Raw genomic sequence first — 18727 nt, 5'->3', positions numbered from 1 at the left:
TTTGGGTTGATTTTAGCTGGGATTTGGGTTGATTTGGGGTGCATTTTGGGTGGATTTTAGATGGGTTTTGGGTGCATTTTGGGTTGATTTTGGGTGCATTTTGGGTTGATTTTGGGTGCATTTTGGGTTGATTTTAGGTGGATTTGGGTGCATTTTAGCTGGGATTTGGGTGCATTTTGGGTGGATTTTAGGTGGGATTTGGGTGAATTTTGGCTGGGATTTGGGTGACTTTTGGGTTGATTTCAGGTGGGATTTGGGTGCATTTTGGGTTGATTTTCGGTGCATTTTGGGTGCATTTTGGGTTGATTTTTGGTGCATTTTGGGTGCATTTTGGGTTGATTTTAGGTGCATTTTGGGTGCATTTTGGCTGGGATTTGGGTGGATTTTGGGTTGATTTTAGGTGGGATTTAGGTGGATTTTAGGTGGGATTTGGGTGCATTTTGGGTTGATTTTGGGTGCATTTTGGGTTGATTTTAGATGGGTGCATTTTGGGTGCATTTTGGGTTGATTTTGGGTGCATTTTGGGTTGATTTTAGGTGGATTTGGGTGCATTTTAGCTGGGATTTGGGTGCATTTTGGGTGGATTTTAGGTGGGATTTGGGTGAATTTTGACTGGGATTTGGGTGACTTTTGGGTTGATTTCAGGTGGGATTTGGGTGCATTTTGGGTTGATTTTCGGTGCATTTTGGGTGCATTTTGGCTGGGATTTGGTTGCATTTTGGGTTGATTTTAGGTGGGATTTTGGGTGCATTTTGGCTGGGATTTGGGTGCATTTTGGGTTGATTTTCGGTGTATTTTGGGTGCATTTTGGCTGGGATTTGGGTGCATTTTGGGTTGATTTTAGGTGGGTTTTGGGTGCATTTTGGGTTGATTTTAGGTGGCATTTTGGGTGCATTTTGGCTGGGATTTGGGTGCATTTTGGGTGCATTTTGGGTTGATTTTCGCTGGGATTTGGGTGCATTTTGGCTGGGATTTGGGTGACTTTTGGGTGCATTTTGGGTTGATTTTGGGTGCATTTTAGGTGCATTTTGGGTTGATTTTCGGTGTATTTTGGGTGCATTTTGGCTGGGATTTGGGTGACTTTTGGGTGCATTTTGGGTTGATTTTCGCTGGGATTTGGGTGCATTTTAGCTGGGATTTGGCTGGGATTTGACTCCGTTTCACGGCCATTTTGGGGCGGGTTTTTTTGGCCTTCCCGGCCCCGTTCTGTGCCGGCTTTTGGGGCCGCTGTGGGGCCGGTGCTGAGCCCCGAGGTGGCCCCGAGGCCACCATGCTCTTTGCCGAGCTGCCCTACACGCTGGCCACCGAGGAGGCCGAGAGGATCGGCGTGGATCACGTGGCCAGGATGACGGCCACGGGCGGAGGGGAGAACAGCACAGGTGGGGCACCAAAAACCCCCCAAAATCCACCCCAAAAATCCCAAAATCGCCTGCGAAAAACCCCCAAAATCCACCCCAAAAATCCACCCCAGAACCCCAAAAATCGCCTGCGAAAAATCCCCAAAATCCACCCCAAAAACCCCCCAAAATCCACCCCAGAACCCCCAAGAATCGCCTGCCAAAAATCCCCCCAAATCCACCCCAAAAACCCCAAAAATCGCCTGCTAAAAATCCCCAAAATCCACCCCAAAAATCCACCCCAGAACCCCAAGAATCGCCTGCGAAAAACCCCCAAAATCCACCCCAAAAACCCCAAAAATCGCCTGCGAAAAACCCCCAAAATCCAGCCCAAAAACCCCCAAAATCCACCCCCAAAATCCACCCCAAAACCCCAAAAATCGCCTGCGAAAAATCCCCAAAATCCACCCCAAAAACCCCCAAAATCCACCCCAGAACCCCCAAAATCGCCTGTGAAAAACCCCCAAAATCCACCCCAAAAACCCCAAAAATCGCCTGCGAAAAATCCCCAAAATCCACCCCAAAAACCCCCCAAAATCCACCCCAGAACCCCCAAAATCGCCTGCCAAAAATCCCCCCAAATCCACCCCAAAAATCCACCCCAAAAACCCCAAAAATCGCCTGCGAAAAATCCCCCAAATCCACCCCAAAAACCCCAAAAATCGCCTGCGAAAAATCCCTAAAATCCACCCCAAAAATCCACCCCAGAACCCCAAAAATCGCCTGCGAAAAATCCCCCAAAATCCACCCCAAAAACCCCAAAAATCGCCTGCGAAAAACCCCCAAAATCCACCCCAAAAACCCCCAAAATCCACCCCAAAAACCCCAAAAATCTCCTGTGAAAAATCCCCAAAATCCAACCCAAAAACCCCAAAAATCGCCTGCAAAAAATCCCCAAAATCCACCCCAAAAATCCCAAAAATCGCCTGCGAAAAATCCCCCAAATCCACCCCAAAACCCCCAAAAATCGCCTGCTAAAAATCCCCAAAATCCACCCCAAAAACCCCAAAAATCCACCCCAAAATTCCACCCCCAAAAACCCCCAAAATCCACCCCAGAACCCCCAAAATCTCCTGCGAAAAATCCCCCAAATCCACCCCAAAAACCCCAAAAAATCCACCCCAAAAAACAAAAAATCCACCCCCAAAAACCCACCCCAAAAATCCCAAAATTCCACCATTTTTTGGGCTGGATTTTGGGTTTATTTGGGGTCATTTGAGGGGATTTTGGGGTGGAATTTTGGGTTTATTTTTGGGGCTTTTGGGGTTTTCCTGACGGGATTTTTGGGGGGGAAATTTTGGGGGTTTTGGGGGGAATTTGGGGTTTTTTGGGGTGGATTTTTGGGTTTATTTTTTGGAGGTTTCGGGGTTTTTCTGAGGGGGAATTGTGGGGTTTTTTTGGGGTGGATTTTGGGAATTTTTTTGGGGTGGATTTTGGGAATTTTTTGGGGTGGATTTTAGGGAATTTGGGGACTTTTTGAGGGGATTTTGGGGCTGGATTTTGGGTTTATTTGGGGTCACTTGAGGGGATTTTGGGGTTTTTTGGGGTGGATTTTGGGTTTTTTTTAGGGTGGATTTTGGGACTTTTTGGGGTCTCCAAATCTCCCAAATGTTCCCAAAATCCCCAAAATTGGCCCCAAAAAGTGGCCGAGCACCTGATTGCCCAGCACAGCCCCGGAGGTGGATTTGGGGACATTTTGGGGCATTTTGGGTCCCCCGGGGGTTTTTGGGGGGGGTTTTGGGGCTTTTTGGGGTTTCCAAATCTCCCAAATGTTCCCAAAATCCCCAAAATTGGCCCCAAAAAGTGGCGGAGCACCTGATTGCCCAGCCCAGCCCTGGGGGTGACACCGGGAGGGGATTTGGGGCCAATTTGGGGCATTTTGGGTCCCCCGGGGGTTTTTGGGGGGGTTTTTGGGGCTTTTTGGGGTCTCCAAATCTCCCAAATGTTCCCAAAATCCCCAAAATTGGCCCCAAAAAGTGGCCGAGCACCTGATTGCCCAGCACAGCCCTGGGGGTGACACCGGGAGGGGATTTGGGGACATTTTGGGGCATTTTGGGTCCCCTGGGGGTTTTTAGGGTGGATTTTGGGGCTTTTTGGGGTCTCCAAATCTCCCAAATGTTCCCAAAATCCCCAAAATTGGCCCCAAAAAGTGGCCGAGCACCTGATTGCCCAGCCCAGCCCTGGGGGTGACACCGGGAGGGGATTTGGGGCCAATTTGGGGCATTTTGGGTCCCCCGGGGGTTTTTGGGGGGGTTTTTGGGGCTTTTCGGGGTCTCCAAATCTCCCAAATGTTCCCAAAATCCCCAAAATTGGCCCCAAAAAGTGGCCGAGCACCTGATTGCCCAGCACAGCCCCGGAGGTGGATTTGGGGACATTTTGGGGCATTTTGGGTCCCCCGGGGGTTTTTGGGGGGGTTTTTGGGGCTTTTTGGGGTCTCCAAATCTCCCAAATGATCCCAAAATCCCCAAAATTGGCCCCAAAAAGTGGCGGAGCACCTGATTGCCCAGCACAGCGCCATCAAGATGCTGCACAGCCGCGTGCGCCTCATCCTCGAGTACGTCCGCGCCGCCGAGGCCGGTGAGGATTTGGGGCAAATTCCCACCCTTTTGGGGCTTTTCCCGTGGGTTTTGGTGGGGTTGGGGTCGCTGGGAGGGATCTGGAGAAGCTCGGATTTTTGGGGATTTTTTCCTGATTTTTTGGGGATTTTTCCTGATTTTTTGGGGGTTTTTTGCGTTTTTTTTTTTCTGATTTTTGGGATTTTTTCCTGATTTTTGGGGTTTTTTTTCCCTGATTTTTTAGGATTTTTTCCTGATTTTTGGGGTTTTTTCCCTGATTTTTTGGGATTTTTTCCTGACTTTTTGGGATTTTTTCCTGACTTTTTGGGGTTTTTTCTGATTTTTTGGGGTTTTTCCTGATTTTTTGGGGATTTTTTTCCTGATTTTTTAGGTTTTTTTCTGATTTTTTGAAGTTTTTTTCCTGATATTTTTGGGGTTTTTTTCTGATTTTTTGGGGACTTTTTCCTGATGATTTGGGATTTTTTCCTGATTTTTTGGGGTTTTTTCCTGAATTTTTGGGGATTTTTTTCCCAATTTTTGGGGTTTTTCTTCCCAATTTTTCTTGGTTTTTTCCCCCGGATATTTGGGAGTTTTTTCCTGATTTTGTGGGGATTTTTTCCTGATTTTTTGGGGCTTTTTTTTTGCCAAAATTTTGAGGTTTTTTCCCGATTTTTAGGGGTTTTTTTGTACCGAATTTTTTTGGGATTTTTTCCCAATTCTTTGGGGTTTTTTTCCCGAATTTTTGGGGTTTTTCCCCGTTTTTTTGGGTTTTTTTTTTCCCGTTTTTTTGGGGGGTTTCTTCCAAATTTTTGGGTGGTTTTTTTTCCAGTTTTGGGGAATTTTTTCCGGATTTTTTTGGGATTTTTTTCCCAAATTTTTGGGGTTTTTTTCCCATTTTTTGGGGTTTTTTTCCGGATTTTTTGCGTTTTTTTTTCCAGTTTTGGGGTTTTTTCCCCGGATTTTTGGGGCATTTTCCCGAATTTCAGGACTTTTTCCCAATTATTTGGGGGATTTTCCCACTCGTTTTTGAGGGGTTTTCCCCAGTTTTGGGGTTTTTTCCCCAAATTTTGGGGTTTTCCAATCTTGGGGGATTTTCCTGAATTTTTGGGGCTTTTCCCCACATTTCTGGGGAGCTTTTCCCCAATTTTTGGGGGTTTTCCCCCAAATTTTAGGGGTTTTGGAGTCTCTGGGAGAGCGCTGGGGGAGAACCCTGAAGTTTTGGGGGAGATTTTGGGGGATTTGGGGGAAATTTTGGGGAATTTTGGCGTCCCCGATCCCAAATTTGGGGCAAACTTTGGGGGTGACTTTAGGGACTCCCTGAGGGGCTTTGGGGGGGTCCTGACCCAAATTTTGGGGGGTCCTGGGGTTTTTGGGGTCCCTGATCCCAGATTTGGGTTCCCCGATTCTTTTTGGGGTGTCCCTGACCCCAAATTTGGGCTTTTTCACCCCATTTTTTAGGGGAAATTCCCCTCAACCACGAGATCCCGGCTTGGCTTGGGGCATCTCTGAGGGGATTTTGGGGGGTTTTGGGGATATTTGGGGCTCCTGGGGGGTTTTTGGGGTCCCTGATCCCAAATTTGGGGTCCCCGATTCTTTATGGGGTGTCCCTGACCCCAAATTTGGGCTTTTTCACCCCATTTTTTAGGGAAATTCCCCTCATCCACGAGATCCCAGCTTGGCTTGGGGCATCTCCGAGGGGATTTCGGGGTCATTTTGGGGGGGTTTTCGGGATTTTTGGGGGGATTTTTGGGGTTTTTGGGGTTCCCGCTTCTCCCCAGAGCATCCCTGACCCCAAATTTGGGCTTTTTCACCCCATTTTTTAGGAGAAGTTCCCTTCAACCACGAGATCCTGCGCGAGGCCTGCGCCCTCTGCCACTGCCTGCCCGTGCTCAGCACCGACAAGTTCAAAACCGACTTCTACGACGTGAGGGGACCCCAAAATCCCCCAAAATCCCCCCAAAATCCCCCCAAATCCCCCCAAAATTCCCCAAATTTCCCCAAAATCCCCCAAAATCCACCCCAAAATCCCCCAAAAATACCCAAAATCCCCCAAATTCCCCCAAAATCCCCAAAATCCCCCCAAAATCCACCCCAAAATCCCCCCAAAATCCCCCCAAAATCCCCCCAAAATCCCCCAAAATCCCCCCAAATCCCCCCAAAATCCCCCCAAATCCCCCAAAAATTTCCCGAAAATTCCCCAAATTTCCCCAAATCCCCCCAAATTTCATAAAAATTTCTCCAAAATCCCCCCAAAATCCCCCAAAATTCCCCGAAATTCCCCAAAACTCCCCAAAATCCCCCCAAACTTCGTAAAATTTCCCCAAATTTCCCCAAAAATTCCCCCAAAATCCCCAAAATCCCCCAAAAATTCCCTGAAAATTCCCCAAAATTCCCCAAAATCCCCCCAAATTTCGTAAAAATTTCCCCAAATTTTCCCAAATTCCCCCAAAAATTCCCCCAAAAACTCCCCAAAATTCCCCCAAATCCCCCAAAATTCCCCCAAATCCCCCAAAATCCCCCCAAATTCCCCCCAAATCCCCCTCTTCCCCCAGCAATGCAACGACGTGGGGCTCATGGCCTACCTGGGCACCATCACCAAGACCTGCAACACCATGAACCAGTTCGTCAACAAATTCAACGTCCTCTACGACCGCCAGGGCCTGGGGCGCCGCATGCGGGGGCTCTTCTTCTAGGGAGCCCCAAAATCCGCCCAAATCCACCCAAAATCCACCCCAAATCCGCCCCAAAATCCCGGGAATTCCGCCCAGGAACGAGGCAGCAGCCGCGGGAATCTCGGCAGCTCCGGCTCGGGGCCGAGAAAGGCGGCGGGGAAAGGAGAAATTGGGGGTTTTGGGGGGTTAAAAATGGGGTTTGGGACACCCCAAAAATTGGGGAGAATCCCTGGGATTTGGGGTCTCATCCGGGGAATTTGGGGAGTTGAAATTTGGGGGGGTTTGGGGTGGGTTTGGTTCAATAAAGTTGAGTTTTGGTTGGAATTTTGGTGGATTTTGGGGAGAAAAGGGTTAAAAAGGGGGTTTGGGACACCCCAAAAATTGGGGAGAATCCCTGGGATTTGGGGTCTCATCCGGGGAATTTGGGGAGCCCAAATTTGGGGGATTTTGGGGTGGGTTTGGTTCAATAAAGTTGAGTTTTCGTTGGAATTTTGGGCCCATTTTTTGGGGGAAAAACGGGATTTTGGGGGTGAAAAATGTTTTATTTGGGCGGAAAAATGCAATTTTTGGGGAAAAATGGGATTTTTGGGAGAAAAAATAGGATTTTTTTCTTTGGGAAAATGGGATTATTTTGGGGGAAAATGATATTTTGGGCAGAAAAATGGGATTTTTGGGGGAAAAATTGAGGTTTTTGGGCAGAAAAATGGGATTTTGGGGCAGAAAAATGGGATTTTTGGGGGGAAAATGGGATTTTTTTGGGTGGAAAAAGTATTTCGGGGGGAGAATGGGATTTTTTGGGGAAAAAAAGGGATTTTGGGGGGAAAATGGAGTTTTTTAGGGGGAAAAATTGAGTTTTTCAGGGAATATGGGATTTTGGGGGAAAAAAGGGATTTTGGGGGGGGAAAATGGGATTTTTGGGGGGAAAATTCGAGTTTTTTGGGCAGAAAAATGGGATTTTTGCGGGAGGAAAATGGGATTTTTGGGGGAAAACGGGATTATTTTGGGGGAAAATGGGATTTTGGGGGGAAAAAACCGGGATTTTTGGGGGGAAAAAACGGGATTTTTGGGGGGAAAAATGGGGAATTTGGGGCTGGGAGGGAAAAGAACGAACGAACGCCCGAAAATGGTAAAAAATCCAATTTATTGCTCAAAATCTTCCCAATTGCTCCAAAAAAAAGCACCGGGAAAAACCTGGGGGGGGAATTTGGGGTCCCGGGGGGATTTTGGGGTCCCAGGGGGAATTTTGGGGTCACCTGCGACGCTTTCACCCCCTCAAGGCCCCTTTTTTTGGGTTTATTTTTGGCGATTTTCACCGTTTTTGGGGGATTTTCGCCGTTTTGCCCAAAATCCCCGGATTTTTCCCCAGTTTTTTTGGGGGTTTCTCAGACAAAGGTGATTCGGGTCCTGGCAGGGTTCACCTGGAGCACGTTGAGCCCCCAAAATTCAATTTCTGGCTCTTCCTGGGAAATTTTGGGGACATTTTTTGGGGGATTTTCGCTGTTTTTGGGGGATTTTCGCCGTTTTGCCCAAAATCCCCAGATTTTGCCCCAGTTTTTTTGGGGGCTTCTCACACGAAGGTGATTCGGGTCCTGGCAGGGTTCACCTGGAGCACGTTGAGCCCCCAAAATTCAATTTCTGGGTGATTTTGGGGACATTTTTTTGGGGGATTTTCGCCGTGTTTGGGGGATTTTCGCCATTTTGCCCAAAATCCCCGGATTTTTCCCCAGTTTTTTGGGGGGTTTCTCACACGAAGGTGATTCGGGTCCTGGCAGGGTTCACCTGGAGCACGTTGAGCCCCCAAAATTCAATTTCTGGGTATTTCTGGGGCATTTTGGGGGCGTTTTTTGGGGGGGTTTTCGCCGTTTTGCCCAAAATCCCCAGATTTTGCCCCAGTTTTTTGGGGGGTTTCTCACACGAAGGTGATTCGGGTCCTGGCAGGGTTCACCTGGAGCACGTTGAGCCCCCAAAATTCAATTTCTGGCTATTTCTGGGGGGTTTTGAGGACGTTTTTTGGGGGATTTTCGCCGGTTTTGGGGGATTTTCGCCGTTTTGCCCAAAATCCCCGGATTTTTCCCCAATTTTTTGGGGGGTTTCTCACACGAAGGTGATTCGGGTCCTGGCAGGGTTCACCTGGAGCACGTTGAGCCCCTCGTACTCGTCCAGGGCCGCCCCGACCTGGGCGGGGGTGAAGCCGCGGGCCCCCAGCACCTCCAGGGCGTGGGGGAGGGGCAGCGAGCGCCCCCCGGGCCCCCCCAAATCCCGGAGAATCCCAAAAATCGCCTCCGACGGCCGCGGGCACCTGGGGGGGGGGAGGGGAGGGAATCAGCCCCCCAAAAATGCCCAAATTCCCACCATTCCCACCCAAAATTCCAGCCCCGGATCCCTGGAAATTCCCGAAAATTCCAGATGGCGATTTTTGGGTTTTTTTTCCATTTTTTGGGGTTTTTTTTTTCCTGAATTTTTGGAGTTTTTTCCCCTAATTTTTGAGGGATTTTTTCTCGAATTTTTGGAGATTTTTCCTGAATTTTTGCAGGGTTTTTTTCCTGATTTTTTGGATTTTTTTTCCAATTTTTTGGTGTTTTTTTTCGAATTTTTGGGGGATTTTTTTCCCGATTTTTTGGGGTTTTTCCCCGATTTTTTTGGGGTTTGTTTTCCTGAATTTTTGTGGTTTTTTTTTCTGATTTTTTTGAGGTTTTTTTCCCGATTTTTGGCATTTTTTTCCCGAATTTTTGGGGGTTTTTTCCTGATTTTTTGGGATTTTTTTCCCAATTTTTTGGGTTTTTTCCCCCAAATTTTTTGGGGTTTTTTTCCCGATTTTTTGGGGATTTTCTCCTGATTTTTGGAGGGGCAGCGAGCGCCCCCTGGGCCCCCCCAAATCCCGGAGAATCCCAAAAATCGCCTCCGACGGCCGCGGGCACCTGGGGGGGGGAGGGGAGGGGAGGGAATCAGCCCCCCAAAATTGCCCAAATTCCCACCATTCCCACCCAAAATTTCCCCTCAAATTCCCCCCAAAATCCCCCCAAAATCCCCCAACATTCCCAATCCCCATAAACTCCCCAACGTGCCCAGAACCCCCAGAATTCCCCAGAATTCCCAAATTGCCCAAAATGCCGGGATTTGGCCCCGTTTTGGCACCGACTCCCAGCCCCCCAAATCCCCCGAAATCCCCCAAATCCCCCCAAAATCCCCCAATGTTCCCAATCCCCCCAAACTCCCCAACATGCCCAGAACCCCCAAAATTCCCAAATTGCCCCAAATTGCCCAAAATCCCCAGATTTGGCCCAATTTTGGCACCGACTCCCAAACTCCCCCCAAATCCCCCCCAAAATCCCCCCAAATCCCCCAAAATTCCCCCAAATCCCCAAAATCCCCCAACGTTCCCAATCCCCCCAAACTCCCCAACGTGCCCAGAACCCCCAGAACCCCCAGAATTCCCGAATTGCCCCAAATTGCCCAAAATCCCCGGATTTGGCCCCATTTTGGCACCGACTCCCAGCCCCCCAAATCCCCCAAATTCCCCCAAATACCCAAAATTCCCCCAAATCCCCCCAAAATCCCCCAACGTTCCCAATCCCCCCAAACTCCCCAACGTGCCCAGAACCCCCAGAATTCCTGAATTGCCCCAAATTGCCCAAAATCCCCGGATTTGGCCCCATTTTGGCACCGACTCCCAGCCCCCCAAATCCCCCAAATTCCCCCAAATACCCAAAAATCCCCCAAATCCCCCCAAAATCCCCCAACGTTCCCAATCCCCCCAAACTCCCCAACGTGCCCAGACCCCCCAGAATTCCCAAATTGCCCAAAATGCCGGGATTTGGCCCCGTTTTGGCACCTCTGGGCGGCGTCGGCGTCGCCCCGCAGCGACTCCCGGGTGGCCTCGAGCAGCCGCAGGGCCTCGCTGACGTCGTCCTTCTCCACCACGTCCCCGAGGCGCAGCCGGGCCTGCGGCACCCAAAAACGGCCCAAATGAGCCCAAAATCGGCCCCGGATCGGCCCCCAAAATGGAGAAAATCAACCCCAAAAGGGACAGAGAAACGGCCCAAAATCGGCCCAAAATCAACCCAAAATCGGCCCAAATGAGCCCAAAATCGGCCCCGGATTGGCCCCCAAAATGGAGAAAAATCAACCCCAAAACGGACAGAGAAATGGCCCAAAATCGGCCCAAAATCAGCCCAAAAACGGCCCAAATGAGCCCAAAATCGGCCCCGGATCGGCCCCCAAAATGGAGAAAAATCAACCCCAAAAGGGACAGAGAAATGGCCCAAAATCGGCCCAAATGAGCCCAAAATCGGCCCCAAAATGGAGAAAAATCAACCCCAAAATTGACCCAAAATCGGCCCAAATAAGCCCAAAATCGGCCCAAATAAGCTCAAAATCGGCCCAAATAAGCTCAAAATCGGCCCCGGATCGGTCCCCAAAATGGAGAAAAATCAACCCCAAAAAGGGACAGAGAAACAGCCCCAGAAAAGCCCAAAATTGGCCCAAAATCGGCCCCAAAATGGAGAAAAATCAACCCCAAAAGGGACAGAGAAACGGCCCCAGAAAAGCCCAAAATTGGCCCAAACCAGGTCCCAAAATGGAGAAAAATCAACCCCAAAATGGACAGAAAAATGGTCCAAAATCGGCCCCAAAATGGAGAAAAATGAACCCCAAAATTGACCCAAAAATGGCCCTGATTCGGCCCCAAAACGGAGAAAAATCAACCCCAAAATTGACCCAAAATAAGCCCCGAATTGGCCCCAAAATGGAGAAAAATCAACCCCAAAATTGACAAAAAAACAGCCCTGGAAAAGCCCAAAATCGGCCCCAAAAATGGAAACTAAGAAAACCCCCAAAAAGCCCAAAATTGGCACAAAATTGAGCCAAAATCAGCCCAAAATTGACATAAAATTGACCCAAAATCAACCCAAAATCAACCCCAAAATTGACCCAAAATTGGCACAAATTTGGCCCCAAAAAATGGAAGAAAAAACCCAAAATGAACAAAAAAAACGGCCCCAGAAAAGCCCAAAATTGGCCCAAATTGGCCCAAAATTCACAGGAGTTTGGAACAAAATTCAGCCAAAATTGGCCCAAATTGAGCCAGAATCAGCCCAAATTGGCCCAAAATTGAGCCAAAATCAGCCCAAAATCAGAGCCCAAAAATAGAAAAAAAAAACCAAAAATGGACAAAAAAGCGGCCCCAGGAAAGACCAAAATTGACCCAAAAATCAGCCCAAAATTGACCCCAAATCAACCTAAAACTGCCCCAAAAATCAGCCCAAAAGTAACAAAAAATCAGCCTAAAAATTGACCCCAAATCAGCCCAAAATTGACCCCAAATCAGCCCAAAATTGACCCAAAAATCAGCCCCAAATTGGCACAAAATCAACTCAAAAAAACCCCAAAAATCGACCCCAAATTGAGCCAAAATTGACCTAAAATCCAAAAATTCTGGGTCAGTTTTGGGTCCATTTTGGGTCGATTTTGGGTCAATTTTTGGGTCCATTTTGGGTTGATTTGGGGCTGATTTTGGGTCCATTTTTGGGTCAATTTGGGGGTGATTTTGGGTCAATTTTGGATTGATTGGGGGCTGATTTTGGGTCGATTTTGGGTCGATTTGGGGCCAATTTTGGGTCAATTTTTGGGTCCATTTTGGGTTGATTTGGGGCTGACTTTGGGTCCATTTTGGGTCGATTTGGGGCTGATTTTGGGTCGATTTTCGGTCATTTTGGGGCTGATTTTGGGGCCAATTTTGGGTCCATTTGGGGCTGATTTTGAAGCTGATTTTGGGTCAATTTTGTGCCCATTTTGGGTCGATTTGGGGCTGGGTTTTGGGTCAATTTTGGGCCAATTTTTGCCAGTTTTGGGTCGATTTGGGGTTGATTTTTGTGCTGATTTTTGGGTCAATCTTTGGCCAATTTTGTGCCCATTTTGGGTCGATTTGGGGCCGATTTGGGGCCGATCTTGAGTCGGTTTTGGGTCAATTTTGGGCTGATTTTGGAGCCAATTTTGGGCTGATTTTGGAGCCAATTTTGGGTCAATTTTGGGCTGATTTTGGAGCCAATTTTGGGCTGATTTTGAAGCCAATTTCGGGCTGATTTTGGGCCAATTTTGGGTCAAATTTGGGCTGATTTTGGAGCCAATTTCGTGCCCATTTTGGGTCAGTCTTTGGAGCCAATTTTGGGTCGATTTTGGGTCAATTTGGGGCTGATTTGGGGCCGATTTTGGGTCGGTTTTGGGTCAATTTTTGGATCAATTTTGGGCTGATTTTGGAGCCAATTTTGGGTCAATTTTGGGTCGATTTTAGGCTGATTTATGTGCCCATTTTGGGCCAATTTTAGGCTGATTTTGGGCCCATTTGGGGTCAATTTTAGGCCCATTTTGAGTCAATTTGGAGCCAATTTGATCCAGCAAGGTCCTGGCAGATGCATAAACAGCCCCAAGCCCACCAAACTCCCAGGACCTACGAGGACCCGGATGCCTCCGGGGGTTACTGGCCCATACTGGTTCGTACTGGTCTGTACTGGGGCTGATTTTTGCCAGTTTTGGGTCTATTTGGGGTCAATTTTTGTGCTGATTTTTGGGTCAATCTTTGGCCAATTTTGGGTCAATTTGGGGTTGATTTGGGGTCCATTTGAGGCTGATTTTGGGGCCATTTTAGGCTGTTTTTTCACCCCATTTTGGGTTGATTTGGGGCTGATTTTGGGGCCAATTTTGGGTCCCTTTGGGGCTGATTTTGGGGCCAATTTTGGGTCCATTTGGGGCTGATTTTGAAGCTGATTTTGGGTCAATTTTGTGCCCATTTTGGGTCGATTTGGGGCTGGGTTTTGGGTCAATTTTGGGTCCATTTTTGCCAGTTTTGGGTCAATTTGGGGTTGATTTTTGTGCTGATTTTTGGGTCAATCTTTGGCCAATTTTGGGTCAATTTGGGGCTGATTTTTGGGTCAATTTTGGGTCGATTTGGGGCTGGTTTTGGGCCAATTTTGGTTCAATTTTGGGTCAATTTTGGGTCAATTTGGGGTCGATTTGGGGCTGATTTGGTGCCGATTTTGAGTTGGTTTTGGGTCAATTTTTGGGTCGATTTGGGGCTGATTTTGTGCCCATTTTGGGCCAATTTTAGGCTGATTTCGAAGCCAATTTTGGGTCGATTTGGAGCCAATTTGACCCAGCAAGGTCCTGGCAGATGCACAAACAGCCCCAAGCCCACCAAACCCCCAGCACCCGGGTGCCTCCGGGGGTTACTGGCCCATACTGGTTCGTACTGGTTTATACTGGGACACGCACCAGGGCGGTGGCCAGGCGCAGGATGGCCAGCAGGGTCCTGGCAGATGTGTAGATGCCGTCGCGGCCGGCCCCGGCCTCCTTGCGCAGCTCCACGTAGGCGGCCGTGATGAACTCGGCCAAGGCCTCGGGCACCAGCGGCTCCTTGCGCTTGCAGGTGGCGAGGTAGCGCCTGTCAGGACACGGGGAGGGGGTTTTGGGGGGAAAAAGGGAGATTTGGGGGAAAAAGAGCGAAAATGTGAAATTTGGGGGGGAAAAGGTGGAATTTGGGGGAAAAGAAGCAAAATTTGGGGGGGGAAAAGCGAAATTTGGGGGGAAAATGGCGCCTGAACGTCGTGGTGATGCGCCTGTCGCGACATGTCGGGACACGGGGAGGGGGTTTTGGGGGGAAAAAGGGAGATTTGGGGGAAAAAGAGCGAAAATGTGAAATTTGGGGGGGAAAAGGTGGAATTTGGGGGAAATTTGTGCTTGCAGGAGGCGATGTTGTGCCTGTCGCGACATGTCGTGACACGGGGAGGGGGTTTTGGGGGGAAAAGGGAGATTTGGGGGAAAAAGAGAGTGAAAATGTGAAATTTTGGGGGAAAAGAAGCAAAATTTGGGGGGAAAAAAGCAGAATTTGGGGGGAAAAAGCGAAATTTGGGGGAAAAATCGCGCCTGAATGTCGTGGTGATGCGCCTGTCGCGACACGTCGGGACACGGGGAGGGGGTTTTGGGGGGAAAAAGGGAGATTTGGGGGAAAAAGAGAGCGAAAATGTGAAATTTGGGGGGAAAAAGAAGCAAAATTTGGGGGGAAAACCACGGAATTTGGGGGGGAAAAAGCGAAATTTGGGGGAAATTTGTGCTTGCGGGAAGCGATGTTGTGTCTGTCGCGACATGTCGTGACATGGGGAGGGGGTTTTGGGGGGAAAAAGGGAGATTTAGGGGAAAAAGAGCGAAAATGTGAAATTTGGGGGGGAAAAGGTGGAATTTGGGGGAAAAGAAGCAAAATTTGGGGGGAAAAAAGTGGAGTTTGGGGGAAAAAAAGCAAAATTTGGGGGGAAAATGGCGCCTGAACGTCGTGGTGATGCGCCTGTCGCGACATGTCGGGACACGGGGAGGGGGTTTTGGGGGGAAAAAGGGAGATTTGGGGGAAAAAGAGCAAAAATGTGAAATTTGGGGGGGAAAAGGTGGAATTTGGGGGAAAAATGTGAAATTTTGGGGGGAAAAACATGGAATTTGGGGGAAATTTGTGCTTGCAGGAGGCGATGTTGTGCCTGTCGCGACATGTCGTGACATGGGGAGGGGGTTTTGGGGGGAAAAAGGGAGATTTGGGGGAAAAGAGAGCGAAAATGTGAAATTTGGGGGGGAAAAGGTGGAATTTGGGGGAAAAGAAGCAAAATTTGGGGGGGGAAAAGCGAAATTTGGGGGGAAAATGGCGCCTGAACGTCGTGGTGATGCGCCTGTCGCGACACGTCGGGACACGGGGAGGGGGTTTTGGGGGGAAAAAGGGAGATTTAGGGGAAAAAGAGCGAAAATGTGAAATTTGGGGGGAAGAAGCAAAATTTGGGGTGAAAAACACGGAATTTGGGTGACTAAAGCAGAATTTGGGGTGACTAAAGCAGAATTTGGGCAGAAAACGGCGGAATTTGGGCTGAAAACCGCAGAATTTGGGGTGAAAAACACGGAATTTGGTGACTAAAGCAGAATTTGGGGTGAATAAAGCAGAATTTGGGGTGACTAAAGCAGAATTTGGGCTGAAACTGGCGGAATTTGGGCAGAAAACGGCAGAATTTGGGGTGAAAACCACGGAATTTGGTGACTAAAGCAGAATTTGGGCAGAAAACGTCGGAATTTGGGCAGAAAACGTCGGAATTTGGCGTGAAAAACACGGAATTTGGGGAATAAAGCAGAATTTGGGGTGAATAAAGCAGAATTTGGGTTGAAACCAGCAGAATTTGGGGTGAAAACCACGGAATTTGGTGACTAAAGCAGAATTTGGGCTAAAACCGGCGGAATTTGGCTACGAACCTCATGAGTTTCATGTCCAGGGGCCGGAAGGCGCTGGGCGGCTCCCGGCAGTGCCGGTGCACGTAGGTGATGTGCTGGGCCAGCCTGGGATTTGGGGGGAAAAGCCGGAATTCGGGGGTTTTGGGGGGTCCCAGAAATTTGGGAGAGCCCTCCCAGTCTGCCCAGTTTGTGCCAGGGGCTCCAGGGCACTGGGAGGGGGTGGGGGGAGGGGATGCGCGGGGAGAGCCTGGAAATCGGGGAAAAAGGGGGATTTTGGGGAGTTGTGGGGAGGAACGGGAGTTTGGGGAGAAAAATGGGGAATTTGGGGAGAAATGGGGATTTGGGGGGATTTGGGGCTGTCTTCAACTCAACTCAACTCAACCCAACCCAACTCAACCCAACTCAACTCAACCCAACTCAACTCAACTCAACCCAACCCAACCCAACCCAACTCAACCCAACCCAACCCAACTCAACCCAACTCAACCCAACCCAACCCAACTCAACCCAACCCAACCCAACTCAACCCAACTCAACCCAACCCAACCCAACCCAACCCAACCCAACCCAACTCAACCCAACCCAACTCAACCCAACTCAACCCAACCCAACCCAACCCAACTCAACCCAACTCAACCCAACCCAACCCAACTCAACCCAACTCAACTCAACCCAACCCAACTCAACCCAACTCAACCCAACTCAACCCAACCCAACTCAACTCAACCCAACTCAACCCAACCCAACTCAACTCAACCCAACCCAACTCAACCCAAGGACTCTTCCATTGGTCCCAAACCCAACCCAACCCAACCCAACCCAACTCAACCCAACCCAACCCAACCCAACTCAACTCAACCCAACTCAACCCATCCAACCCAACCCAACCCAACTCAACCCAACCCAACTCAACCCAACCCAACCCAACTCCACTCAACCCAACCCAACTCAACCCAACCCAACCCAACTCAACCCAACTCAACCCAACCCAACTCAACCCAACCCAGCCCAACCCAAGGACTCTTCCATTGGTCCCAAACCCAACCCAACCCAACCCAACCCAACCCAACCCAAGGACTCTTCCATTGATACAAACCCAACCCAACCCAACCCAAGGACTCTTCCATTGGTCCCAAACCCAACCCAACCCAACCCAACCCAAGGGCTCTTCCATTGGTCCCACACCCAACCCAACCCAACCCAACCCAAGGACTCTTCCATTGGTCCCACACCCGACCCAAGGCAAGGCGTCGCCGACGCCGCTCCTCACCGCAGGTCCTTGTCGCGCTGGGGCCGGTCCTGGAGCAGCCAGAGGAGGTCGAAGCGGGACAGGAGAGCGGCCGGCAGCTGCAGGTTGTGCTCCAGGCTCCGGCTGGGGTCGTAGCGGCCCAGGGCCGGGTTGGCGGCCGCCAGGACGGCGCAGCGGGCGTTGAGGGTGGCCATGACGCCGGCCTTGGCCACGGCCACGCTCTGCTGCTCCAGCGCCTCGTGCACGGCCACGCGGTCGGCCTCGAGCATCTTGTCGAACTCGTCGATGCAGCAGACGCCGCGGTCGGCCAGCACCAGAGAGCCGCCCTCGAGGGTCAGCTCGCCGCTGTGCGGGTCCCGCAGCACGGCCGCCGTCAGCCCCACGCCCGAGGAGCCGCGGCCCGTCGTGTACTGGCCTGCGGGGCACGGCGGCGTCAGGAGGAGCGGGGGGAGGTGGGGAGGGAGGGGGAGAGGAGGAGGAGGAGGGGGGGGAGGAGGAATGGGAGGAGGAGGAGGAGGAGGAGGGGGGGGAGGAGGAGGAGGACGAGGACGAGGATGAGGACGAGGAGGACAAGGAGGACGAGGAGGATGAGGAGGAGGAGGAGGAAGAATGGGAGGAGGAGGAGGAGGAGGAGGAGGAGGAGGAGGAGGAGGAGGAGGAGGAGGAGGAGGAGGAGGAGGAGGAGGAGGAGGAGGAGGACGAGGACGAGGACGAGGACGAGGACGAGGAGGACGAGGAGGAGGACGAGGAGGACAAGGAGGAGGAGGAGGAGGAGGAGGAGGAGGAGGAGGAGGAGGAATGGGAGGAGGAGGAGGAGGAGGAGGAGGAGGAGGAGGAATGGGAGGAGGAGGAGGAGGAGGAGAAGGAGGAGGAGGAGGAGCAGGATAAGGAGGATGAGGAGGAGGAGGAGGAGGACGAGGAGGAGGACGAGGAGGAGAAGGAGGAGGACGAGGAGGAGGAGGAGGAGGAGGAGGAATGGGAGGAGGAGGAGGAGGAGGAGGAGGAGGACGAGGAGGACGAGGAGGACGAGGAGGAGAAGGAGCAGGATGAGGATGAGGAAGAGGAGAAGGATTAGGAACAGGAGGATGAGGAGAATGAGGATGAGGAGGAGGAGGAAGAAGAAGAGGAGCAGGATGAGGAGGAAGAGGAGCAGGAAGAGGATGAGGATGAGGATGAGGAGGATGAGGATGATGAGGAAGAGGAGCAGGAAGAGGATGAGGATGAGGATGAGGAGAATGAGGAGGAAGAGGAGCAGGAAGAAGATGAGGATGAGGATGAGGATGAGGATGAGGATGAGGAGGATGAGGAGGAAGAGGAGCAGGAAGAGGATGAGGATGAGGATGAGGAGGATGAGGAGGATGAGGAGCAGGAAGAGGATGAGGAGGAGCAGCGGGAGGAAGGGCGGCACTCACTGCGCGGCGCCAGGCGGTCGATGTAGGAGAGCAGCTGGGACTTGGCCACGCCCGGGTCCCCCATGAGGCAGATGTTGATGTTCCCTGGGAATGGGGCAAAACGACCCGGATTTGGGCAAAATATCCCGGATTTGGGCAAAACAACCCCGATTTGGGCAAAATAACCCGGATTTGGGCAAAAAAACCCCCAATT

The 18727-nt window shown here is 50.4% G+C and overlaps 2 protein-coding genes across 2 annotated transcripts in view; one reads left to right on the top strand and one right to left on the bottom strand.

Annotated features, from left to right (window-relative positions):
- The first annotated feature begins 31 nt into the window (after positions 1-31).
- Positions 32-6907, top strand: COPS6 (COP9 signalosome subunit 6). The gene is made up of 4 exons (XM_068999025.1): positions 32-1379; positions 3882-3974; positions 5776-5876; positions 6505-6907. The coding sequence occupies exons 1-4, from the start codon at positions 1271-1273 to the stop codon at positions 6643-6645; spliced, it is 444 nt and encodes a 147-aa protein (XP_068855126.1). The 5' UTR covers positions 32-1270; the 3' UTR covers positions 6646-6907.
- Positions 6908-8098: 1191 nt separating this feature from the next.
- The window catches only part of MCM7 (minichromosome maintenance complex component 7), a 29694-nt gene continuing 19065 nt past the window's right edge, over positions 8099-18727 (bottom strand). Inside the window, exons 10-15 of the mRNA XM_068999024.1 lie at positions 18535-18618; positions 17144-17537; positions 15895-15978; positions 13891-14059; positions 10457-10566; positions 8099-8923 (exon numbers count right to left, since the gene is read on the bottom strand). Coding sequence (XP_068855125.1) covers positions 8719-8923; positions 10457-10566; positions 13891-14059; positions 15895-15978; positions 17144-17537; positions 18535-18618 — 1046 coding nt within the window. The 3' untranslated portion in view covers positions 8099-8718. The remainder of the gene's footprint in view (positions 8924-10456; positions 10567-13890; positions 14060-15894; positions 15979-17143; positions 17538-18534; positions 18619-18727) is intronic.

This window comes from Aphelocoma coerulescens, unplaced genomic scaffold, assembly GCF_041296385.1.
Source record: "Aphelocoma coerulescens isolate FSJ_1873_10779 unplaced genomic scaffold, UR_Acoe_1.0 HiC_scaffold_205, whole genome shotgun sequence".
Taxonomy (NCBI): domain Eukaryota; kingdom Metazoa; phylum Chordata; class Aves; order Passeriformes; family Corvidae; genus Aphelocoma; species Aphelocoma coerulescens.
Note: the sequence above shows the minus strand (reverse complement) of the source record. Positions and strands in the feature narration are given on the sequence as shown.

Excerpts from the sequence above, each read along its gene's own strand:
- COPS6 (XM_068999025.1), top strand. The coding sequence starts at position 1,271 with ATGCTCTTTGCCGAGCTGCCCTACACGCTGGCCACCGAGGAGGCCGAG. Across the intron at positions 1,380-3,881 it reads CGGAGGGGAGAACAGCACAG|TGGCGGAGCACCTGATTGCC; the intron begins GTGGGGCACCAA and ends GGCCCCAAAAAG. Across the intron at positions 3,975-5,775 it reads CGTCCGCGCCGCCGAGGCCG|GAGAAGTTCCCTTCAACCAC; the intron begins GTGAGGATTTGG and ends CCCATTTTTTAG.